Source organism: Mastigoproctus giganteus, chromosome 2 (assembly GCF_048544385.1).
Source record: "Mastigoproctus giganteus isolate SK-2022 chromosome 2, ASM4854438v1, whole genome shotgun sequence".
Lineage (NCBI taxonomy): Eukaryota > Metazoa > Arthropoda > Arachnida > Uropygi > Thelyphonidae > Mastigoproctus > Mastigoproctus giganteus.
Genome location: NC_143576.1, coordinates 85,284,475 through 85,311,631, shown reverse-complemented (window position 1 = coordinate 85,311,631; position 27,157 = coordinate 85,284,475). Strand labels below are relative to the sequence as shown.

The 27,157-nt window shown below is 39.3% G+C and overlaps 1 protein-coding gene and 1 pseudogene across 1 annotated transcript in view; one reads left to right on the top strand and one right to left on the bottom strand.

The window, feature by feature from the left end:
- Positions 1 to 27,157, bottom strand: part of LOC150089384 (band 4.1-like protein 4) — a 582,252-nt gene that overhangs the window by 328,363 nt on the left and 226,732 nt on the right. Inside the window, exon 3 of the mRNA XM_090389965.1 lies at positions 15,754 to 15,796. Coding sequence (XP_090246091.1) covers positions 15,754 to 15,796 — 43 coding nt within the window. The remainder of the gene's footprint in view (positions 1 to 15,753; positions 15,797 to 27,157) is intronic.
- Positions 12,327 to 12,468, top strand: LOC150089385 (U2 spliceosomal RNA; annotated as a pseudogene).

The window sequence follows — 27,157 nt, the reverse complement described above, 5'->3', positions numbered from 1 at the left end:
GCAGGCCTCCTTGACAGTGCAACTTACTTTCATCAATTATAGTAACCTGTATGTGTCATTATTGGACAATGATTCAACTGACAAAATTACAAATAAAAGATGTGTTTTCTTACCTTAAACAAACAGCTAATCGTTCCTCAGCTGAAATGCTTTCCCTGTAGTTCAGTTTCTTCTTTTCAATGTCATCCTTGATAAGGGACTAAAGTTGCTCAAACTGGTTAGTACTCATTCGAAAATATTCTTTGAATTTCATCTTCACGTAACTGTTTCATCAGATGATGAAATTCACCAAACTCTCTTCTTTTCATGTTAACTTCGTGTACCCACTTTCTTTCACGTTTATTACTCAATGCATATAACAACAAAACCTCATAGTCACTGTCATCACTTTCCCAGGGTAACCTACCCGCCAACATCTTGTACAAGACTGATGACGATAGAAAAAGAAATTTTTGTTCTTTTTCTCTGCTGAAGTCCCATACGAATCGTAGCACGTGGCTACTTGGTGTAGCGAACGTAGCAAACATAGCGTAGCGTTCTGTGTGGCCTCGGCATAAAATGCAGGGTACAAAAATGCAAGCGCTTTGAATGACCGTGATTCGAGCCGGCATGACAACTAAATATGGTATAGCGTTTTTGTATTCTCTCTATCTTTTGAACTACTCTAACATTATGTGGTTGCCCCGAAGTATAAACAGAAAATATATTTATTTATTAGATACACCTAATATTTTCATGAAATGGAGCACTCCTTCAGAACTCTTACAGAAAATGAGGCGTGAAGCAACGGCATCATATGCGTGTGTGCCATCTGATAGAAAGAAAGTGGATAGATACGTAGAGATGCTGTGTGCAATTTGATGAGAGAATGGGCAGGGCGAAATATTTAAGTGACTTTGAACGTGTCATGTTAGCCGTCGCTAGACACGCCGATATGAATAATATTAATAATTATTATTGTTATTTTAACATCCTTGGGCGTTACCATGTTCACGGGCCAATTTGCATGTGGTGCGGGATGACAAACCCCGGAGTAACTCACGGGGGGGGGACCTTACTCTCTCCGCATGAGATCGGCTAACTACCCTAGATCGAAGAGGACTTTAGAAATTCCTCCAGTCTGGACGGATCTCGAAACTACAGCTCTCCAAATGAGTGGCAAGATGTGAAGTCACGACTTGCCACTACTGTCAGAAAGGACCACCGACATCAGTATATCGGAGCTTCAACCCTGCTAAGGTTTTCACATACGACAGTGCTTCGGATGTAAAGAGATTGTTCCAAAACCAAATAACATCCAGTCAACGGCAATCCCATGGTCGTGAGGGTTGGCTACCTTTCTACTGTGGAGCTCTGAAAGCTCCACACTAGAAAGACAGCCAACCCTTCCCCTCCCCACCAGCATCCACACAGAACCAAGACCTGCACAACCTAAGAAGCTTTCGGAGCGAGGCTTAGCTAACCATTCTGAAAAAAAAAAATAATCCGGAGGCCATTTGAAAAACAAGAATCACTGGGTTCCAAGATAACCGACCTGGCATCTACCACTGGCCAATAATAAGGTCAACATTCAGACCAAGGCCTAATATATGTATAAAATGAGCTGTTAACAGCACCCCCTGATTGAATGAAGGAGACTTGGTCATTCGGTAAGACAGGAAGTTGTTAACAGGTGATGTTTGCATAAATTAATTAAAAATTAATTGTAACAATTCGTTCTTCTGTCCTCTTAGAAGGGCTATGGCCTGATGATGGGTTCTAGCAAAAGTCCCCGAAACGTTACCTACTTATATAGTACATTTAGTCAACAAGGCTAATAAACTAACTTTAAAAATAACTCACGTGGTTAACTCACAGTGGTTATTTTGAGAGAAAACTTTCATGGAAAATCAGCACGTAACGTCGTTTCCTAATTATATTAAATTTCGCTTCCTTATACTCTATTTTATTTTTTCAGTATATTTTGATAAAGCTTTATTTCTTATGTTTTGTCGGCGATTGCAAGATTTATTTTAGTATGCCTTTTCCCAACGCACAATGCCTCTTTGCTAAACAAGCCTGATTTCGAATGCCTTGGCAGCCCAGATTCTTTAACCCTGACCGAGTCAGTCCGTCTAGGTTGAGCGGTACATGGTTTTTCAGTTACGAAAATTTGTTTTTAATTCTGAAAGTTCAAGTTCAAAATCCCAACATTCCACAAAACAAACAGACCAATGGTTGTTGTTGTTATTTGTTTTTAGGAGCATTAGCAACTAAGGCCATATTGCTCCGGGGATATGCGGTGGTCATTCCCTGACCTTTCCGCATCCTCCGTATTTGGTGGTCACGGGCTCGAACCCTGGTCTAATCAAGAAGCGTGTGCTACGCACTGCTGCTCCTGCCCACCTGGCTACCGGAGGAGCCCAGACCAATGGTTGCATGAAATTTAGAGACACGACATACTGACACCACGTGACTTACTTGCTTTGGTGTATTTTCAAAACAAACCAAACCTTCTTATTTAATTCTAGAACTTGTTTTAACAGAAAACACTAGTTATGGTTATGGTTTTAACTACCTACTCGTACATACAGAGCTGTAACTGCGATAGTTAAAAATACTTGCGTGTACGAAGCGAACACACACAAAAGCACAATACAAACATCCACTATTCAGAACACTAGTGGAATTTTAAAGAGAATCATGACCGATTCTCAGAGAAGATAAAAGAAGCATCAGGAAAGTAGAGGACGAAGAATGGTCCTTACCCAACAACATGATCGTCGTCATGAATAGGAAACCCAGCAAATGATTATACAACAGACGCTATTCGTTTCTCACGACTTCGTGAATAAAACCCGTTAACTGCTTTAAGAGCGCGAAGAAGGAACAAGCAGATGTAACAAGTTCATTATACAACGGAAGGTCACTCATTACATAAGAAAGCTAAAAAGTGAGGTTCAGGATTCTATAGCCGTTTCGTTTTGTTTATTTATTTTTCTTTTCTTAAACAAGAGATCAATGCGATAAATACAACTAAAAGCCTTTTTCTTATATTAAAATATCAGGTAACATCGTTTTTCAGTTCTCGTTTTCAAAATAAAAACTACGAGGGCTGTTGAAAAAAGTAACTGCAACACGGATATCACAAAGAACAGTTTTATAAAATGAACACTTAGGACTAATGCCTCAAATTATGGCAAGGACTTTCGCAGGCCATAGATATTGAATTTAGTACGGCATTACTACGTTATATCAAACATTAAAATACCCATGGGTTAAATCAATTTTTTTTTTTAAAGAATTCGAAAACGTTTCTATAAATTAAGTATTGAAGTTTTTTTTTTTTTTTTTTTTATTATTATTATTAACTTGTCCTATAATGTTTAATATAGCTGTCGAAAGATCTTTACCATTAAATCCCGAATTCATGGGTTATCCCGAAAACATGGAAGAGATATTATGTAAAACCAGTTCCAAAAATAAACAATCCTAAAACCAGTAAAGATTTCAGGCCCATCGCAATCGGATGCTCTCTGCAAAAAATATTTGAAAAAGCAATCCTCTAAACACCGTCAAACAGCACTGCTTTGGGGACAGGACAGAATACTTGCATTCTGTGCTTCCTCGAAGGTCGACTATTACAAATTTAATGGAGACTCTACTACGGATAAAAAAAAAATACAGCTAGCATTAAATAATAAACAACAGTTGGACATCGTTTTCCTGGATGTAGCAGCAGCCTTCGACAACGTCTAAATCCCAGCTTTAACAGTAATTCTCAAGGAGTATTTCTTCATTTCAGGCAGCACTTTAAGCATTCTGACTAACACCCTACCCTTCAAGAAAGACAAATTATCGCAATAAACGGGGAAAAAACAGCAACTTACTGTATCTCCAGTGGAGTACCTCAAGCGGGCGAATTGTCCGCCATCTTCTTCGCAATAGCACTAGCCCCATTTTTAGTTCACAACTGTGAACAATTTATTACATATGCTGACGATTTGAATTTTTTGGTAACCTCTAAGGAACAAGAAACTGCATCCCATCTATCAGAGGAAGCAAACAAAGCAATCAGGAAGCTAGAAGAATATCTGCACTACATTGGCTTGAATGAAAAGAAAACTGCCCAAATGACCTTCACGAACAAAAAGAAGAAAAATTAAATTACGATTTTTGTGAACAATACCAGAGTCCAAAAATCCCACGCACATATCGACCTTGGCCTTAAGTGGGATGAAAGATTAAACTTCATACCTCACTTCGAACACATTAGGAAAAAGACATACGCAGCACTCTGGAGCACTAGACAAGAACTCGCCGGTCTCCGAAGCCCTCATCTTATGATTCAATACATCCATGCGTTACACCGATTCCGTTGTATGCATCGACTATCTGGTCATCGGCCCCCGAAAACAACATCAAGGCCTTCTTAGGAGTAATAAATAAATTTTCTGTTTATACTCCGGAACGACCAAACGGTCAGAGGAGTTCACAAGATAGACAGAATACAAGAAACAGCACCGTATTCAGCCGTCACGGGCTTGAACCCCGGTCACTCAAAGCACGTGTAATACTGGCTCCTGAGATGGCTAAATAAGATCACCGGGAAACCGTTTACCATTTCAAGAGCGGTCCTCTTTGCCAATCTGGATATCACACCCTGGAAGTATATCATCATAACCAGAAACATCTTAACTCTGGCATAATATATGCGCCGAAAGTGCGAAACGTGATCACTCGCCCTCGGATGATACGACCGAGAATAAACAGGGAAGATCCAAGTCTCAAGTACCAATTGACTCAATTGGACTCTCTGGGGAGATTCTTCCCAGCAAATACTGTGAATTATTTTAATAAGTTAAATATAGATCCAAAGACACTATGTACGGACAAAATGTATAGGACAGAAATCTTTGGTAACGTGTACCGGCAGGTACAAATATAATAAGAAGACTAACTTAATAATATTTAGCATTTAACAATCATTTAGTAATTAATTAAACCAACTTTACAATTAATTCATTAACCACATACTCTGTGTTTTGTCATCTCCAAATTTTGTAAATAAGTTTATGTAAATATGCTTGTAAATACTGATATAATGTAACCACACCCTCTAGCCACGTGCTGTTTATGGGTGTCTCGAAAAAGAAATAAACAGATAATAATAATAAATAGTTAATTAATTTCGAAACTTATACGCCATTCAGCCAGATTCATCATTTAGTGTTCGCAGGATATAGATATTGAATTTGGTAAGGCATTACTACATTATATCAAACATATTAAAATACCCATGCGTTAAATCAATTTTTTTGTTTTTAAAGAATTCGGAAACGTTTCTATAAATTTAGTATTAAAGTTTATTATATTTATTATGTATTGTATGTATTATGATTATTATTATTATTATTGCTCATATTATTTCTTCCAGATTGGAGATTCCATCTCGTGACGGGTATTGCTACCAAGTACAGAGGGTGGTTGTTATTATGTCTGGTGTTACTGTTGGTCGAGGAAATATTTCTCTCTCTCTCTCTCTCTCTCTCTCTCCTACAGGTGTTCAGAAGTGAGACTTTCTGGAATTCCTTGTAGGTGTTGGCTGGGAGACCTATTGGTGCTAGGCTGTTATATATTGTGTTTGGCACCAGCTGCGTATGTCACGATAGGTAAGAAGGCTGCTTTATAATAAAACATCATCGTTCTCTGTTTCAATCCCCAGTCTCTCTTCGGGCAATTCTGTTTATTTAGGCAGTGCAGTTTCTTATTTTTCTTCTTACGTAGTTTAGGTGCGGTTTGAAGGATAAGCAGGTATCCAAGATGACGCCCAGGTATTTGAACTCTGTGCTGAGCCTTATTGTTCTAGTGCCAATTTTAATTTGGGGTGGTCTGTGGATGTACAGTGTTCCCTTTAAGAGGATGGAGTTGGTCTTCATCGGTGAGATTTGTAGTAAATGATGTGTAGCCCAGTCTTGGAAAATTTTCACAACGCGGTTTGCCAGTATTTCCAGTTGTGCCCTGGAGTTAGCTTCTATTGTTAGGATGAGCTCGTCCGCGAAGGCTTGTGAGCACACCCCTTCCAGATCCTTGTTTAGAAACTGGTCGATCAGGAGGTTCCACATTGTTAATCCAAGTACTGACCCCTGTGGGCACCCTCTGTATATTTTTCTTTCTAATTCTTTGTAGGGAGCTTTTATCTTGATTGCTCTGTTGGTGAGATAGCTTTTAAGCACACTGAAGAGGTTGCCAAAAACCCCTGTCTCCCGGAGCCGGCCCAGGACGCTCGGCCACCATAGGGTGTCGAACGCCCCGGCAAAATCAATTGGGATAGCTAGCACGTATTTTTTCTCAGATTCTTGTGCTTGGGTAATTAGGCTTTGGAGTGCATCAACTGTGGATCGACCTGGTTTGAATCCGTACTGGTTTGGTGAGGGTAGGTTTGCCTGTTGGTAGTGGTGATTTATTCTGGATAACAGTAGTCGTTCAAAAAGTTTACTTAGTACTGTGAGTAGTGTGATCGGTCTGTAGGAAGATGGCTGTTCTAGTGGTTTGTTTGGATTCTTAATTATTAGTTTAACGTTGGCCATTTTCCAATCTTGCGGGTATGCTCCCACTGTCGGGCATAGGTTAAAGAGTTGGAGCAAGGGTTCCGGTTCTATTTCTACGACTTTTTTGATTATTTCCAGCTCCAGGAGGTCCGGACCTGGGCATTTTTTTGCCGCTATACGTGAAGCCGCCAGGATGATAGTGAATTGCGGTTCTGCATTATCTGTTCTGTACTTATCATTTTCCCTGCAGGTCTGGATCTGCTCCTCCGTTTGTGGGTCTTTGTGGGGATGAAAGGTGACATCTAGTATATTGTTTATTGATGCCTCCCGCGAGCAGGTTTCTTCTACTTGGAGCGTGACAGTGGTTGTAAGCACTTCACCTCTGGAGAGATTTTTTGTGACAACCTTGTATACAACACCCCAGGGGTCAGTGTTCCCTGAGTTTGCTACTAGTCTCTCCCAGGTTTCCTTTTTAATTTTTCTTATGAGGGCAGTATAAGCATTTCGCACTTCTCTATACAGGTTTCTGAGCGCGTCCACCTCCCGCTCAGGCCAAGTTCTTGCCTTTTGGAAGTTTGTCCTTTTAGTCTGGATGTCCTTGCTAAGCTGTTGAAGTTCTTGGTTCCACCAAGGTACAGCACTAGGTTTGGGACGTCTCCGTTTGATTGAGGTGTTTGCAACCAATGCTATAATTTCGGTGATAGTCTTCTGAAGTTCATCAGGGTTGCCAGCCGTTTTGATTTCTTGCATCTTTCTGTTTTTGTTGTCTGTGAGGGTTTTCTGGAACAGGTCCCAGTTTGCAGTTTGCAACGCATAGCGTTGGGGCATTCTTTCTGCTGGCGGTTGTCGATTTAGGTTCCTGTTGAGTTGGAATGTCAGGGCCCTATGGTCTGAAGTGGTCCAGGCATCCTGAACAATCCAGTCTGTGATGTTTCCTGCTATGTTTCGAGTGGCAAGAGAGACATCTATTGTAGCCTCCCAACGGAGGTTACAAAAAGTTGGCAGCTGGTTTGGTTTATTGAGGACTACGATAGATGAACTCGTAATAAATTCCTCCAGTCTCTGGCCATTCCTAGTACCTTGCCTGTAGGGGGTATGGCTATGCCAGGCTGGTGATCTACAATTTGCATCCATTCCGATGATAATTCTTTCCCCTCTTAGTAAGTTGGTAGCATGTTGGGGATATCTGGTGGCTGTGGTGATGTCTTCACCAGGTCTGCAATATAGCGAGATTATGTAGAGGGCACCTAGTGCGGTGATAATTTGAGCGCAGGCCGCCCAGTCCGTGCACAGGTGGGAGACTGGTTGCAGTGATGTCGGGATTTCTAATTAGGATTGCAGCCCACGGGGTGGTGTCATCTGCTTGTATTAGTTTGTAGTTGAGGGGATACCCTCTGACTAGTTTGGAGTGGGTATACGGCTCTTGTAATATGATTACATCTGCATTAATTTCATCGGCCTTGAGCCTGACTTGGTCGACTACGGCCCTTGCCCGTTGTGCATTCAGTTGGATGAATTTGATTTTTGAGGTATTGTAGTGGTTATGGTGTGCTGCCATAATTGATTCTGGCTTGGTTTAAACTCTTGTTTTTGACGTAAATAGGACATTTGTTGTCACGAACTGAGTGTGAAGCGTCCAACTTCTGACTCTTACAGTTGGCACGTGTTGGTTCCTCATCTTTCTTTGGGCAGTCCTTGTAGTCATGGCCTTTGTCGGTGCAGTGACCACAGGTTGGGGTGTTTTGGCTGCAAGTGTGGGTAGTGTGGCCAAACTTGCAGCATCTGTAACATTTTGGAACTACTATATGTTCGTGGAATCTATGGCTGCTCCAGTTAATGAAGATCCGCGTTTGCTTTGCTAGGATCTGCCACGCTGTGGAGCTGGGCTCGACAACCCAGTTCCTTGTGTTTTCTGTCGCCGGTTTGATGGCGAATCTAGGCATTATTTGCTCTTTGATGTCGGTTTCTGGTAGGGATCTCTGTAGGTTCCTGGCGTATATTTCTGAGGCTAGGTTTTCTGGTGTCATACTGGCATCCAGGCCATAGATTTTTATGGAGGGTCCTTTCCTTTTTGGTTCCTCCGCTTTTAACCCTATATTAGTTATCTTTGGGTTGGTTATTATTTCGGTAGCTTCCTCTTTAGTTTCGGTCTCCACGACTATACCCTGGTTCCTGGTTTTCCTTATTGTTTTAATTCTTGTTGACTTTAAATCATTAGCTAGTTCCTGTATGAATTGTGTCTTGATTCTTTCGTTGGAGGTATTATCATCTGTTGTAAGTGGTCTCAGGACAACAATGTTGGGGGTAGGTAGCAGGGTTTTCCTTGAGGCTGGTTGGCATTTTATTTGTAGGTTTTCCGTTGTATTTTGGTTGTTTCCTCAGCGTTTCCACGTATGTGGGCGCACGCTGTAGCATTTTGTTTGCCCCGCACTCCATGTAGGCTTGAAGTTTAGCCGTCGCTTTCTCGCTGTCGAGATAGGTTTCTGTCAGTAACACTTCTAATTTATTAAATATGGTAAGGATATGGCACCGAACTCCACTCGATACTCTATTGGGGTAGTCTTTAAATATAGTTTCCAGTGCCGTTTTGAGGTACACCGTTTTTGCCTGTAGCGTACCTTCTGGTAGGGTGGGGTCCAAAGGTTGATCCTGTGATCTTTCCTCGTTGGAGTCCTTTTGAGTTGATTGTGGTATAGATTTACCTGAAATACCTTTGATATTCATTTTATGTGCTGGAGTGTATAGCTGAGTAGCCTGAGCATAAGATAATGTAGGCACAGCTGGTGTGGGATGAACATCTTCTGAATTACCAGAATTGTGTAAAAGTTTGTCCATTTGAGAATCTTTTTCTTCCAGTTTTGTCTTGAGGCGTTCATTCTCCATAATTACATTAGATAGAATCTGTTCCATGGCAGACCAGATGTTTTGGATATCTGTAGTTACTTGCTTGGAGAGTCTACCACCATCAGATATAATGCCAGATAGAGCAGACCTGAGAGAAAAAACTTGCTGCATGTGGACACTAATAACAGGATTCGTCAAAGATTGGTCTGTAACTTCAGACAAAGCCTCCATAGAAACAATATCCTGATCCATAGGAGGAAGTGGAGGAATCTTCTCCTTAGATGATGACGTAGGAGGTGTTAAGCCAAATGTGCCAATGACTGATATGAGATTTTCAGTGGCCTCATCATGTCTCGGAGTAGGCATGTTAAAATCGCCAAATCGCCTATTATGAAGATGGGATATTGGGGGTTAGATTGGGGGGGGGGGGTAGATATACAAGACAAATTTGGAGTTGTATGGTATCCTTTCTGAATGTGGCACATAGAGTTTTGAAGTTATCTGTTTTAGTCACCTGAAATCTGGTCTGCTTCAAACTGGATGAGTAACGCAACACTTCTACCGCGTCTGCTATCCGCGGAATTATGGAGGCTGAGGTAATCAAGGCTGACCTATGACATCCAGTTGCCTTTCGTGAGATAACCAGGTTTCTGACAAGCAGATGAACTGATATTCAGCTAGTAACATGATGGTTTGTAGACGGTGTAGTTATTGTTATTAGCCATATGGTACAAGGAAGCCTGGGGATCATGCTGCACCAGCCAAAAGAAAATTCCCGAGTTACCCTGAGAGAGAGAGAGAGAGAGAGAGAGAGAGAGAGAGAGAGTAAAAAAGGAATCACCAAGAAAGAGAAGAATGATGATATCCAGCTCAGGATCCTGGATTTTCCAAGCCCATTCTCACTAGATGTGAGCCCATCGGGTTAGTTTCACTGCTGATACTGCGCACATTTTGATAGAAGCATTTAAGGGGAAATATTGAGACAAGTTGGCATGAGACTGACGTTTGTTGCTATCCCTATGTTATTGTCGATCTCATGTGGTAGGATGTGGAAGAGATCCGTTCTCAGTACATTTTTATTAGAGTTCCTGGAGGCCAGGTGCTGGTATCTAGCACTTTTAGTTCATCCTGTTTGTCACAAGTAATTGTGAATGAGGCTTTTCTTATACACAACACTTATTTCAGCACTAACTTACTCCCAAGTCAAACTTTGTTATCGATTTTTTAACAGAAAAAAACCGAGGAAAGAGCTTATCTTAGAAATCTCTCTTTAAAAATTAGTTTGTAGAATTTTATTGTAGGAATAAAATCGTTCAATTCTATTTGAATTAAATGTTTTCCTAACTCTATTTTTAAAATTATATTATTTTATTACATAAACTTCATAGCATAAAATTTGAAAAAAAGCTCACGGCACTCCCAACTATTGCCAAAGGAGATAACTTCATGTGTGTTCCACTTAAAAAGTGTGTGAGGATATTAGGTGCCAACTCAGCGTTTTTAAGGGCCTTTGTGAGAGGTAAAAGGATGAGGCGAAAAAAGTAAGAACACCCTTATCCATAATTATAAGAACGTCCTTGGATTCAGAGGCGGTCCCTATGAACTGGAAATATGCGAATTTATCTGAAATTCACAGAGGGCGGATCAAAGAGTGACACGAGTAATTACAGACCTGTTAGTTTAACTTGTTCTAGAGAAAATAATGAAGTCACTGGTTAAAGAAATAACGCAGGATGATCTAGACAAGGCTGAAGACATGCTTCAAATACAGCATTGGTTTTTTTTATGGGGAAATCTTGTTTTGCCAATTTTATTGGATACTACGATGCGGTCACAAAGGAAATGGATGCAAAAAAATTTTGATATCATATGCGTACTTGGATTTCAGGAAAGTTTTGATACTGTTGCACAGAAAAGTCTGCTGTACAAATTGGAGCACTGTGTCATTAAAGGCAACTTGCTGCTATCGTTAAATATTATATATATATAGCATATGCATATGTTTCTCTGTGTGTGTATATATAAGAACACTGCATGAACACTGCGTTATCTGAAAAGAGAATTCAATAAATTTATTATTATATATTGATGTAAAAATTCTTATTTTTACATCAATATATAATAATAAATTTATTTATCATCAATTTGCTACTAATAGAACGAATAATTTGACCGGTTCCAGAGGGTTCGTTTCGGAGACTCCCCCCTGGAACTGGTCTACGGACCCCCAGGGGTCGCGGATCCTAGTTTGGGAAAAGCTAGTATAAGGCAATAGTCAGGCCATATCTTGAATACTGCATACAGGTCTGAAGGTCTCATTTCAGAAAGGAAGTAGAGCTGCTGGAACGAGTACAGAAAAGGGAAACAAGATTGGTGAGCGAAACAAAGGAGTGCTCTTACCAAGACATGCTTCAGTTCTGCAGCGTCTGGAGACAATTACCTGGGAGGTAATTTGATTGAGATGTTGAAAGCTCTGAATGGATCGAGTAAGCTCAATGCTGATGGGATTCTTCCTCTTGCTCAGACTATGCACATGATAGGGCATAAATTCAAATTGACGAAGGACGGTTGCAGAATACATGTGCGGCAGTTTACATTTAGCTAAAGGGTGGTTTATTGCAGGAACAAACTTCCATCTGGTGTTGTGAAAGTTGATAGCTTAAATAAAATAAAAGAAGAACTAAACAAACTATTTGAAGGAATGGATAGGTGAAATGGGAATTTTTTTATAGCTGCATAAGCTTGCTTTCTTGCATCATTTGCAACTACTAATGCTAATTTCTAGCTGAGCTGCGGAATTTAAAACCAAATCAGGTTGTATTACATAGCAACTGCCCAGTTGACTCATGCACGGTGTGACCTTGGCAGTCCGTCAAGTTTATGCCTGTTCAGTTTTGCATACGTAACAGTGAAGAACAATATGCTGCTCTTAAATATTTGTCCATCTCAAGAATCGCTTCTCGGCCTTTTGGCTAAGATCAAAGTATAGTGTGGCATCAGCAAATATTCTTGCGCCTCTTCTATTTAAGTATATCCCATTCTTCTGAATAGGATATACTTAAATAGAGTATATTCCATACTCTATTTAACTGACAAGGATCTCATTAATCAAGGATTTTTGTCGCCCTACTCTATCGTCCCCATATTTCTTTCTTTCTCCCCAGCCTTCAGTTTTCTCCTGCTCTGCCTAAACCGTCAGCACACGTCCCAGACAATGAAAAATTCACCAACGTCTAAATTCAAACAGCTTAAGCAAAATCTCTTTCGGCCTTACCAAATTCTGCCTCTTGCCCCCTCCCCCTTAAATATAATAGGCCCTTGCCACCGAAATCTTTGGAAACTAGGTGGTAGAGCCTAACAGAGTACTAATAAATCTACTGAATAACTGACTTGCCTTCCCCGTGGAAAAGTGTGGTAACGGTGGGTCCCAATAGGGGCCCAACGGCTAAATGGTCAAAAGAACAACAGAACATACTACTACCCATACACTTTTTTAAAAAAATCTCTAGCCTACACAGTGTTCTGTGCTTCACAAACAGAGAACACAACGCGGAGATGGGTGGGAACCCCTGGTGGCATCAAACAATGAACACACTTTTTTTTTTTTTTTTTTTTTATGTAAACCCCAACCACGAGAGGTGTTAGAACCTATAGCACTTTGTGCCGTGCTTGGGTTGGAGGTTGAGAAGACGAAAGAAGATATTTGTTGACATTGGACTTGAACTTCTGTAGACTGGAATTTTCAGGAAATACTTATGAAGGAAGGTTGTTCCAGAAAACGGCAGTTGAATGAATAAACGAGAAAGATGAAAAGTTGGTTCTGTGAGTTTGAAGTTGGACAGTAAATGGATGTTGGCTGGTGGCTGCACGTATTCGGATTGTTTGAAAGAGAGAGCGGGAATTATAGAAGCCAATTCAGAAGAACAGTGCCCATGGAAGTATCTGTAGAAGAGGCATGTAGCAGAAACAGTACGTCTATGAGACAGCGAGTGGAGAAACTCTGTTAGAGATAAATCATTAATTAACTTAACTGTCCTCTTCTGAATGGAATCAAGAAGCCTGAGGGGGACTCCACCCCAGATGTGGGAACAATATTTCATGGCAGGACGGATTTGCGATTTATACAGAGTGAGCAGCTATTTGGAAGAAAAGTAACGAGAGCGAAAGAGAAAACCAAGTTTTTTAGATATACAGGAAGCAATATTTGTAATGTGCTTGTGCCAAGAGAGATTAGAAGTCAGGGTAATCCCCAAAAGAGATATATCACTTTGCCTAGAAATCGGAGTGTCACCAAAGATAAGCATAGGAGCAGAATAATCCTTTTTTGCGAGATTGAGACAAGACTGAGTTTTAGAAGGGTTGAAATCAACTAAGTTGTCTTTGCCCCACTAGAGAATTACCTGAAGATTGGCATTTAAGGAATTGGTAGAAGATTTTCGAGAAGTTGAAACTGATTGAGCAGGGCAAGGTTTCTCAAAATGGAAAGTGGAATGCAATGTGCTATCATCGGCAAAACTATGGATAGGATTTCCAGTCAATGGAAGAATATACAAGAGGAAAAGACTGGGGAAAAGACTGGACTTGGGGACACCGGCATAGCAAACCATAAGATGGAAGCTTGTTTAGAAGACCTTTATGCCAAACACAATCGAAAGCCTTTGAGATGTCAAGAGCAACTACTTGTGTTTCACCGAACCTTTCCATTGAATTAGTCCATAAATGGGTACATAAGCCAGAATATCACCAGTGGATCGACATTGACGGAATCCATACTGGCGATCGTTGATCAGACGGAAGGTTACTAGGTAGTTTAAGAGTGGCCTTTAATTGATTTCTCCATTACTTTAGAAAGAGTAGAAGTAATTGCAATGGAACGATAATTGGATGGGAGGGATTTGTCACCCTTTTTAGGAACTGGCTGGCTGGATATGAGCAAATTTCCAAGCAGAAGGAAAAACACCTTTGGAATAAGAAAGTGAAAAAAGGCGGCAAAGAATAGGAGTGAGTTGAGGAGCACAGGTTTTGAGAACAAGTGGAGAAATACCATCGGGACCTGGAGCTTTCTTAGCATCAAGATTCGTCAAAATCCTTCTGACATCCTTTTGACAGAAGACCCCAGCAGTACACAAAGCGGAGATGTGGGGAACCCCTGGGTGCGTTAGACAATGAACACACTTTATACTTTACACTTAATCAAGGATTTTATTCAACCAAACTCGTGACTTTTTCTGAACTATTCCCTATACATATTAAGCAAACCTTCATATCGCCTATTCTTAACATCATTAGTGCCAAGGCATAAAGCAATATTATCTTTTTTTGCTTTTAAAAGATAACTGCTTTACAACGTCATTAATTTTAGCCCCTGACAGACATTCCCTGGTCCTAGTCCACCTAATCTTTTTTTGCACAATATATTTCCCGTGTCCTAGACAGTAGAGTCATGGACAACAGCTAGTTTCTGTGGGACCAGCCCCTTCTTCTGTGGAAGATGTGATTTATATTCGGTAGGGATGGAATTATCATTAGTTTTATATGGATGATGCTATTACTGTTCAAATTTTTAAAGTTAAATTTAAATTTATACGATTATCATTATCAAAATATATAGAGGACAGTGGAGAATTCAGTTTATACATTCCATTTGAATGGAAGAGTAACTGATAAGCACGCTTATTATCACTGTCTCCTTCAAAAATATTTTATTATTTGCCAGGCTAACAGTCCCTTAAGTAATTAAAAATGACTGAAAGTATGTGTTCCTATTTACTCAAACTCCGAGAGGAGTAGGAGGAGGAGGTCGATCGGATCGAACCTCTCCCTCACCCCTGATCTGAGTCCCTTTATGCCAGTTGGCATCAAAATTTATTATATAATGATATAATTTAGTAAGTGATTCGTATTTAATAGTAATAAATATATATTTCCAAATCGAATAAGGCCATTAATTGAAGTGACATATACAAAAGAATATTAATATGTACCGTGTGGATTAATTGGGATCCTTTTCGAAAAAGTTAAATAGCTGACGTCTGTTCTTTCCATTTAAAACTGCTTTCCCACGTAACTTGAGGTTTTTTCCCAAGCACGCCCTTCTGTTTTAATTAATTGCCAAAACGGAGTGACCACAGTTTGCCCAACAGTTCAAGAAAACAAGGACAGAATGTGGTTTTAGTTAGTTTAATAGCCCTTCATTTAATATAAAGAACGTTGCTGAATTCTGTAGCCCTTATAGGTCTCACTACTGTGGAGTAGCGAACAAAAGAACACGTAAGAAAGAGGGAGGGAGAGTTCGTGAAAGTGCTATTACCCTTATCAAAGCTACACTCTATACTAACAACTTAATAAATCTCCTTTATTACTGCTGAAGGTTTCTTACCTTTTAACTGCTTTATTGTCTTCTTGTTTGGATCTAACCAGTGCTGAAAAGATAAAAAGAACTGTTGTTTTCTTATCATTAACAACAAGCAGAAGTTCTTAAGATGAAAAACATTTGTTACAAGGAACAGAGACGCAGATAACAAGAGACTAATGAAAATGCTCATTATCTGACATTATATCACCTTATAAGACTAGGAAACTATCGTTAGTCGTAGATTTTCTAATTATGTGCCTTTTGTAAAGAAGACAGTCAAATATCAAAAGTGTAATCAGCAAAAAATTTTAAAATAACAAACACTAATACAAGTAAGTGTTTAACCCTTCCAGTGAATATAAGTATTAAAATTTAACATCATGGACCTGTGTGTCGCTTTACCTCTAGCATTAGCACAGATTTAAATGTAACAATTATGAATAAGAAACGCCACTAAAAATAAATAAATAATAAATAACCTGCTAATGAATTAAAATGTACCATCTATCTATGTTTACACGACAGAACGTCCCCTTGTCGTTCCCATTTTCCAAGTCGCCGGACTTGGGCATCTTCAACTTTCACATTTCTCTATCTCATAGCTGACATTGCACCCTCCTTCCATGATTCTCTAGGGCGTCTTCATCTTCTCTTTCATTTGGTATCACTCATAAAATTTTATGCCATCAAAAGCATGAATGAAGAGAAATGCAAAGGCAACTCTCTGCAAACGCCTTCTAATGTCCTCGTTCGTAACCCTCTCAAGCTTGTAAACTCTAGCACTTCGACAAAGGTAGTCCATCTCTAGGGTCCTAAGCTTCTTTTTGTTTCACTGTCCACACCTCACATTCGTAGCAAAGTAGTGATTCCATTAACGACTGTCGGATATGTTTTTTGTTCTAAGGGAGATATTATTGTCCCACCAGACAGTATGTGGGCACAAAGAATAGTAATAGTAATAGAAGCATGTGATGCAAGAAAGCAAGACTGTGTGCTTATGCAGCATCAGCCAAAAAAAAAAAAAATTCACACAACCATTTCCTCAAATTTATTTAAGCTATCAACTTCCACAAAGACAGATGGAAGTTTGTTCAAGCAATTAATCACCCGCTGACTAAAGACAAATTTCCGGGCATCTATTCTACAACTGTCTTTCCTCAATTTGAATTTATGCCCCCTTAGGTTCGTAATCTGAACAAGCGGAAGAATCCCATCAGAATTCAGCATGCTCAACCCATTCAAGACCTTACACACATCAATCAGATCACTTCGCAGGTGCCTACGCTTCAGCCGCTGCAATCTGCAGAACTTCGGGCATTTTCCTCCCTTAATAACTTCTCATGTGTGAATGTAGATGCAAAATACCCATTCTGTTTATTAGCTATCTGAGCAAGATCATCATCAGTCGAACCATCGATATCAAGTGGACCAATGATTCATGACCTTCCTTTTAGACTTTATATAAATAAAGAAGTCCTTGCTGTTCTTCTTAGCATCCTTTGCCAAAGTTTTCTAGTAATCTGCCTTCGCTTGCCTAATCCTCTTTGTGAATTGAATACAGACTGGCTTATATCTGCCATAGGCTTCTGTGTCTCCTGATAATTTATATGCATCCCATGCATTTTTCTTCTCTGCCACGAGTCTCATTAATTCATTTGACAACCATTTAGGCCTAAACCTTGAACAATATTTCTTAATCGGTATGAAAAGCCTAGTTGCTTCCATGATTAATTCCTTGAATTCTTCCCACATAGAATTTGCTGTTGGTAACATCATCAATTGGTCCCACTGCACAGCTTTTAAAAACTGTCTGAGACCACTGCAGTCACCTTTACGGAAGCAAAAACCCTTCCCTTTACCACTGATGGAAATTATACCTTTAAGTAAATCCCACATCAGTACATTGTAATCACTGCCATCTAGTTGTTCCTTTATCTGCAAATTCTTAATACACGAACAATCACTGCTGATAACCAGATCAAAAGTATTACCATCTGTGGTTGCCTCTCTAAAATGCTGCTGCAGAAAATAATCATCCAATAAATCCACAAAATTCTTGCTAGTGTGCAAGTGACCAATCCACAAGTTCCAGTCAATATCTGGGAAGTTAAAATCCCCCATTATAAGACAGTCTGATTTACTAGCCACTCTATTTCTCTGTACAATTGTTCGTCGTACTCATTAGTGTCATTAGGCCTATACATGCTCCTACCCTCATTTTTTTGCTTACCCAGTGCTTATGTCACACCAAACCGACTCAACATTGCACTGTCCATCTATATCAACTGGATGCAGTTCCTTAGATTTTATGTTTTTCTTAATTAACAGCATAATTCCTCTTCCCTTCCTATCCGGTCTATCTTTTCTATACATATTGCACTCTCCAAATTTCTGTTCTGTAGTCCTAATATCTGTGTCACACCACGTCGTTGATATCCCAACAATATCCGCCTTTGATGTCTTGACCAGCACTTCAAATTCATCAAATTTATTTACTATGCTTGGTGTATAGTAAATAAATTAAATTAATTAAATATCTTTATTGCAGGCAGTGATTGGTTACATGACTGCCTTATGCAATAATACCCACAACAGCGACAATACTAGGTGTTTTACATTAAATAACTTATACAAGAAAAATTACTTAAAACATATATTAGGACATAAAACGTATATTTATATATTTTACATATAAAATTAATTTTAACATGTGAAATGAAGACACATGAAAAGCGATGAAAGGACGATGACAGTCACTCGGTTGAAGACGAAAGCTGTTCCCTGATGATGCATCTTCTGTACGATTTATCCTCTATGAACTTTTTTGTAGTCCACATCTATCTCCTGGACGTTGTGGAGCATCTCCATGGGCAGGAATCTATCGCCTATTCTGAGCCTCCACGCCACAGACTGCAGAGAGGGGAGGGCTCTTAAGGATTGTGGGGGGACCCTCCAATTGCATTTTTGCCAAAAATCTGGCGTATTGACTTCACCCGCTATCATTTTAATTGACACAAGCAAGCGGAGGGCAAATATCCGTTTGGAGACTTTTCTGTAATTTAAAAGTTGGGTGATATCTGAAGTATGTATGAGTGGTGGCAGTTTATGCTTGAAGAGGACCCACCGAAGAAGCCAGTACTCATCAGATGCAATGGTTTTTAGTGTACTATTTGGTGTACATGCAAGTATACATGCATCTGTTCTTATTCTTAGTTACCCTAACACAGCCCATGTATTTATTTGTTTCATGATGACTACCACCAGTCCCTGAAACCCCAGCACCCCTCGCTCCAGGCCGCTGCTCATTCTAATAGAAGTAGTGCAAGAATCACCTTCACCTCTGCCTGCATCTACTTTTAACCTTTTAGCCTGTGAATTCCCCCCCCGAGCTAGCTAGCAGTTTTCCGACCCACCTAACACTGCCTGGATAACATCAGCAATCACTCTTGCACCCTTTCTATTTAAGTGTATCCGTCCCTGTCGAAGCAGTCTCTCCTTTTAACAAGCACAGACGACGCTGAAAAATACATTCTACTCCATGAGCCTTGCAGAATCCCTTCAGGGCCGAATTGATTGACAAGGCTCTCATCATATATTCCCTTCTATCGTGTCTGGGCACAATTGCAGACACTTTCAAATTTAACCCTAACTCATGACTTTTTTTCTACATTGACCTGTACTTGTTAACACACACTGATTATATTCCGCTTATATATATTCAGCTCGTCTATTGCCTCCCCACTTTATTAAGGTTATGGAGACTGGACTATACATAACAGTCTATGCAAAAATGATAAAGGGGACGAAACGAGGTGATCAACATCTGGAGTGGGTTAATGAGTGTAATTGTCGCCAAATGAGGGAACAATTAACATCTGCATTCAATGCAAAAACATTATAAGACATCAGTATCCGTAAGATAGGAAGAACCCTACAAAGATTGCACTACGGGTATAGAATTATTTGTTTTATTTTATTTTAAGATCTTCACGGAAGCCACTGATTTCGGACAAAAGCGGAATATAACCTCTGTGTGTGTGTGTGTGTGTGTGTGTGTGTGTGTGTGAGAGTGAGAGAGAGAGAGAGAGAGAGAGAGAGAGAGAGAGAGAGAGAATTGCCCGAATAGTAAGAAAAGCCCTTCATCTTTAGCTCTGATAACAACGGATTGAAACCCTCCACTGTCGCTTTTTTATTTATTTTCTTCAATTTTCAACTAGGTTGTCGATTTCTTAATCAACTAATTTGCTTATAATCAATTATGAAAATGCCATTTTTGGTTATTAGTTATAATTTCATTACAACAATCAAGAGTCATGTGCCTCAGAGTCCCGAGTTACGTTTTGCAGAACCAATGGAAGCCTTTGCATATTGAGGAAACTACACAACGCGCTGGAACCACTCGGTTGTGCACCGAACAGTACAGACTGATTGAGGGTTAATGGCTTGAGGCATGTTTTCGCGACACACCCTTGGTTCTGGTACCCCGCGAGTGCCAGGACATATATTCTGAGTCCTGACACTCACGGTTCACGAAGAACAGGAGTTCCCGGTAATGTTTCATGTTTATCACTGTGGACAGAATGATAATGCACCATCTAATCATTCAATATGACAATGCAGTCACCATGCCAAATGTGCAAAAGATTGGTTTGAGGAACACAAAGAAACCTTCAAGCATCAACCCTGAACAGCCAAAATCTCGGATCTCAATCAGAATGAGCATCTTTAGGACGAACTGGAAAGGCATGTTTGTCAGCACAATCCTTAGCCCGAGTCACCTAAAGAATTAAGGGCAGTGTTGTTACATGAATAGCTCAGTATTCCTAGTGCCACTTTTCAACATCTTGTCGACTCCATGCCACATCGTGTTGGAGAAATGATTCGAGTAAATGGCGGTTGGCTCGAATCACTCACTGATTATGGTCCTAATAAAATGGTCAGACAGCGTATAATTCTGCAACCACTAAGACGAATTAGAAACAAACAATAGCAATTTAGGTATCATTTTCATGAGATATTATGAAGAGGAGAATGTTAGAAGTGTCTCATTTAATGTGAATAAAATTATCAGATGTTTTTCGATTAATATTAAGCTTTTGCATATATTAACGTGGCGACTAAAATGAACGGCGGTTCGAAAAACAAAACAGATAATCATCAACTTGTATCCCAATTTAGTGCTGAAAGCTGAAAGTCATTAAATACAACCGCAAGGAGTACAAGAATTGTTCGTCTGTTTCCCCCCCCCCTACCTAAATTACATAAATCTTTAGTATGCAAATTGTAAATAACTCGTTCACCTATCCCTCTCACTAAGCTGTTCAAAGTTTTTTTTTTCTTTTATGGGATTTTTACCGTCCCGTGACGAGTACTGGTACCAAGTGTATGGGGTGGTTGGTTGTGTCCGGTTACTATTATTATTATTATTATTATTACTGTTGGCCAAGAAACTCTCTTAATTCCAACAGGTGTTCAGGATCGCGGCTTTCTGGAGTTCCATGTAAGTGTTCTCTGCAGGGCCTATTGATGCATTTGGAGGCTCTTTGGCACCATGCCGATGGTTGACACGATGACTGGGATGGTCAATATTTGTTCCATATGCCACATTCCTTTGACTTCCATATTACTGACATATCCTGGCGTCGTGTCTGTGAGCGTACGCCGTCTGGGTGATCACCCTGCATCCCGCAGTGATGTGCTGCATTGTTTCTAGGGAAAGGTGGTATCGTCGACATGTGTCATCTGTCACTCCGGGGTCCTAGGCGATGTATTTCCTGTAGTTACCGGTGTTGATTATCTGGTCTTGGATGGCGAAGTAACAAAAAACTATCAAAGAACTAATTGACGGGAATAGACATTTCTTTCATCAAATGTGAATCCTTCGGTCTCGGGGGGAGGAACTTTCCTCTTCGTCGGCCACGTGCTGGAAGCCATCTTATCTATGTAGTCTTGATGGAGGTCAATGTAGTGTCTGCCGTGGATTGTCTTCTTCGTACATCTTTCTGTCTTTTTTCTTCTGTCTGTGTGAGTTATTATTATTATATATTTAGTTATTTATTATTATTATTTTTTTTTTTTTGTATTATAAAGCTATTCGAACTTAATTCTCTGTTTAATGGTTTCGTCATTATGAGATTTTTTTTATTTTTTAACTCAATGCTATATTGTTTAGTGGGATCTTACTGTAATTAGCTTGCAATGATATTGATTTATATAGCACTATATAATAATGAACTAAATCCATTACATGAAATTGAATCAAAGTTTACGTTAACTTCTTGAGATAGCTGAGAGTCAGCGCAAGAGAACACTAGCATATACTGTACACATTTGTACGTACACATTTAAACGTAACTGCTAGATAAGGTTAATGTTTGTATTCGGATCACGTTACTGCTAAATAAGGTTTATGTTTGTATTCTTGTCAAAATGATTAGTTATAAACTCCTCTGAACTACATGGCTGTTTCAGAGTATATACGCAACAGCACCCTCCCTCTTCCCTTACACGCTTAAAAAGATATGAAAGAAATCTAAATAGATTCTACTGAATGTTGATTTTGCGATTATATTGCTTCCCAATTTGTTTTTCTACAACAAATTTAACCGATATGTGCTACTGTACACCTCTCTCAACAGCTTTTTTTTCATGTTAGTTGATCTAGTGATCAATCAGAAACAGACTTATTTCTTTTCCTTAAATGTCGAGCTAGAGAGCCAAATCATTAAATATAAATTAAAATTAGGCTTATTTTCAATTAGAATACCGTAGTTTAAGGAACAACGCGCAATTTCAAAGAATTTAAGGAAAAATGTGCTTAGAGTATTTCCCGGTTATGGAAAACAAGAGGTTGCGCGGTGGTAATCAATTACTATCATATACTGTATCTGTTTGTTTTACGGCGTATCGCTACTCCTCCTTCCGCCAGAAATCAGGTAACTACAACCCCGATTGAAGAGGCTTTTAACAGTTCCTCCTCCTATAGTCGGGGATTGGAAATTAGTTCTTTCTAAATGGATGGCAAGTAACGAAACTATCAAAGAACTACTTGACGAAGATACACATTTCTTACATCAAATCACAAGTACGGACTGTGGGTTGAATGGTCTCCTTTAAGTCATGGAGAAGACATACCGTGATACGTCATGGTAAACTGCATGTCTTCTGATGGTTTCCGGGTAGAAAAGTCCTGGGAAAATTTCTTCTGTTCAAGGCAGCCTGGTTAAACACTAGCGACAAACAGTATCGAAAAAAAGTTCCTCCAGTCAATAAAGTGTAAGATTGCGTGAAATGAATTCTCTGAAATTACTTAAACTGAATTGTATTTCACTTTTTTCACCTACTTTGTTCAGTTGCTTTTTATAACTAAATTTATAACAGAAAAAGATTTAAAAAATACTCTTTAAAAACAATACATTTAAAATGGCACTTAAAAATCCTCTTGTAACCGAATCTTTTATCATTGCAGCATGAGAATTAAATTTGCACCTCCCTCAAATCAATAATCTAACAAAAATACGAGAATACATTACACGAGGGTAATTCAAAAAATAAGTTACACTTGACCATCGTAGCCCAAGAGATTTACTGAGGGATGTGACATTATGCAATAGAAAGCACATACCTGGCACTACTTTTCCACATAGTCACCGAGTTGGTGTAAACACTTCTCGGAATGTGTGACTAAACGTTCAATTCCCTGATAATAGAAATCCATTCCTTGGTCATTCAGCCACCGTCGAACTGCTGTTTGTACCTGCTCATCGTTTTCAAATCGTTGTCCCTCTAGATGTTCTTTCAGCTTGCCGAAGATGTGACAGTCACAAGGTGAAAGATCGGAACTGTACGGCGGATGTTGCCATACCTCCCATCCAAAACTTTGGAGCAAGTGTCGTGTTGTGCATCCATTGTGTGGCGTGGCGTTGTCCTGAATGAGAACACCTTTGCTTAAATTTCCAGGCCTCTTTTTTTTCATGGCTGTTTGCAAAGACCGTAATGTTTGGCAGTATGAGGCAGCATTAATTGTTGTGCCTTTTGCATAAATTCTGTGTAAACAACTACTTCACAGTCGAAAAACACAATGGCCATGACCTTTCCTGCTGATGGTGAAACTTTGAATTTCTTCTGCAAAGGCGAGGTTGTGTGTGTGTCTCCATTCCACAGACGCTCTCATCGTTTCTGGGGTGAAACGGTGCACCCACGTTTCATCGCCAGTGATGATGCGACGTAAGAAGTCATGGGCTTCCACAGAATAGCGATGAAGGAAGGCTAGGGAAGACAAAAAACGTTGACCTTTGTGTTCGTCTGTCAGTGAACGAGTGAACACTGCCTATCGAAATATCCAACTCCTTTGCCATTTCTGCGACTGTCAGTCTTCGATTATTGCGAATCATTTCATCAACCTGCATCATGTTGCCTGTAGTGGTCGACGTTGATGGCCTTCCTTTTCGATCAGCATCCGTCATTTCTGTGCGACCACTTTCAAACTGCTGGCGCCACTTCACTATGGCGGGACGCGATATTGCATTTTCCCCATACACTGCCGTCATTTCACTATGAACCTCGGAACAATTCAGACGTTTCGCCCACAAAAATCGTACTGTTCCGCGTACCTCGATCTTGGAGTAACATTCTAGCTGACGTGTCATTATGAACACTTTCTCCTACACAACTGTTACCGCTACGTCAACGAAACTCACCTACCAGCGGGAGGGGGGATTAACGATGTGAACTCCATTCCGCGCAGGAGCCACGTGTGTTGAGCAATTATACCAAGAGATGGCGGAAAGTGTAACTTATTTTTTGAATACCCCTCGTACGTGTATGTTACGGCCTAGCAGGTTGAAGATCGTAAAGACATATTTATGTATTTATTTGAAAAGATCACAAACCTGTTGTGGACATTTTCAATCTGCGTTCTCAGAATGTTGCATGATTAATAATTTAGGTGCATCCTTCATCTGTACTTTTGCAGTTTATAGAAAAATCTGAGAAACCGTTCCTTAAACTTTATTATTATTATTATTATTCAATCAGTTTATTGACCCAATAAATATGGTCTGTACTAGGGCTTACAATACCGAGATTCGGGGATCCCGAATACCGGGATCCCGGTCATTTTTTTCGCGTATTCAAATCCTGGTATTGATACAAAAATACCGGTTTTTCGGTACTAATTTAAAAAATAATTATCCATGATTTATTTACATAAAGATTATAAAATCCACGACAATAAATCATTAATACTGCTGAATTTGCAAATGGGGGATTGTTATACACAGAACAAATGCAACGGAAACCTGAAAATGTAAAACTGTAAGACAAAATCTTACAAATATACATGTATTTCTCTTAGTAAGCGCAGTGTGTACGGAAGTAAAGCAATAACGAAAACATCACCACAGAAATATTTCCATTAGTGGGAGTAGGCCTGGTAGTGCAATTAAGGAATATGGTGAACAGTGGTAAGGCAGGTGTGGAAGGGTTAAAATTAAAAGCTTCTGAAGAATAGTTTAATCCCTCTATTAGACCGCCACTTGACGATGCGACACTCAGTGCATTTTGGGAAAGGGTGTCGGTGTGGAGCAGTTCAAGGGTATTGTTAACAGGTGATCTTGGGGCAAAAGATGAAAGCGTTTCGTTGTATGGGAAAAATATTGTTTTTCCCACCAAAGGAAGAAGAGTGAGTTTAAAGAATTACACTGTGATTGGGTCAGGTTTAAATTAGATAGGGGGAGATAGGTAAATGGGTGCAAACATCGCTTGGGTTTGCACATAAGGTTGCGTATAAAAAAAATAGTACAAATAGAGATTGTAACTTGCAATCAATTCAATAAATCAATAAATGAGAATGAAATAAATAAGGTGTTTGTGATTGTTGCTCGGAAGGGATGCAGACTTCCAGTGGTTCTGGGTTCAGTTCGGATCCAGTTCTGGGAGTATCCAGCTATATAGTGAAGGGTTCCGCCTGGCATGTTCCTGTGCTAGAAGTTAAATAACAAGCCAGTCAGATAGTGCCTTGGCTTCTACTACTGCTGCTGTGGTAATTTCCTTCAGTATTAACAGAGAACTGTCCTCGAAATCCCAAAATAAGACAGTACTGGAAGAGCTATACAGCAGATATGCAAAGTTCAAGAGAGAAAGAGATCGCCGCACTCCATGGAAGGAACCCGCACAAAGAAATCCCACCGTGAAAAAGAAGAAAGGTAAGTCCTCTCAACTGTGTTGTATTGGAAATGGTACTTAGATAAAGTGGGAGATTATTTTAGAGTAAGGCTGAAGTTGAAGAAACACGAGAAATAAGGAAATGTTCAGTATTGAGTTGGTTTATTGGTTGAAATTGTAAAGAAAATTGATATTGCTAAATTAAGAGAGACTACATGGAATTGTTAGTATTAAGTTAGCAACTTATGGATTGCTGTTGTGAAAATAATTGATATTGGTGATTAAGAGAAATATGAGGAAGTGATTAAGATTGAATTAGTTTAGTGTTTGAAGCTGTAGAGAGAGTTGAGATTGTTAATTGAGGGAAATTTTATGGAAATGGTAGCATATATTAACAGATTAACGAGAAAAATTAATAGATGTAAATGAACACCAGTTACGTATTGTAAGTGGTTTTGTATGATAAATGACTTTTGTTTTATATTTGTGTCATTGCTCTTGAGAAACTGACGGCTCACATATAACATATATACGATATATATATATATATATATAATCCCCCCCCACACACACAACTTAGATTTGGTTTCCTCACCAAGCTTAACCGACAGTCCCTTTCTTTCGTTAATACGGATACAGTGGCATAAAAAATCAAAAAGGAAATATTTTTTATTTTTGATAAAAAAGAAATAAAATTTTTTGAAGATGAGGGAATAGGGGGGGGGGGGTAACTGCAACTCGTCTACGAGTATCTCAGTACAAAGCTCCAACCAGAACAGAATCCAAAAGGACGTTTTCTGCCGCTAATTAAATATGTACCAAAATTAGATTCAGTTTAAACGATAACACTATTGAGTTTCTTAAGAGCTCACTTTATTTAGGACAGGTAGTGTGGATGCTTATTTTTATGTTTTTAGAATAACTGTATGTTTAATAATTTTTGCTAGAATATTTATTATTGTAATAAAAGTTTGATTTAAAACGTGAATTCAAGTACAGTAATTACTTGTTTTTTCCTTACTTTATTGCACCTAATTGTCATCAAAATTTATTGCGAAAAGTGTTTTTTATTTTTTTATTTTTTGGAATACCAGTATCCCGGTTTCGTAGATCAAAAATACCAAAATACAGGTATTAAGATTTTGACCGGTATTGTGAGCCCTAGTCTGTACCCCTTATACGGCCATTCAGCCAGGAGGGCGATCCGTATTTACATTCTATATAAACAAACAAGTTTACATTATATATATATATATATTTTTTT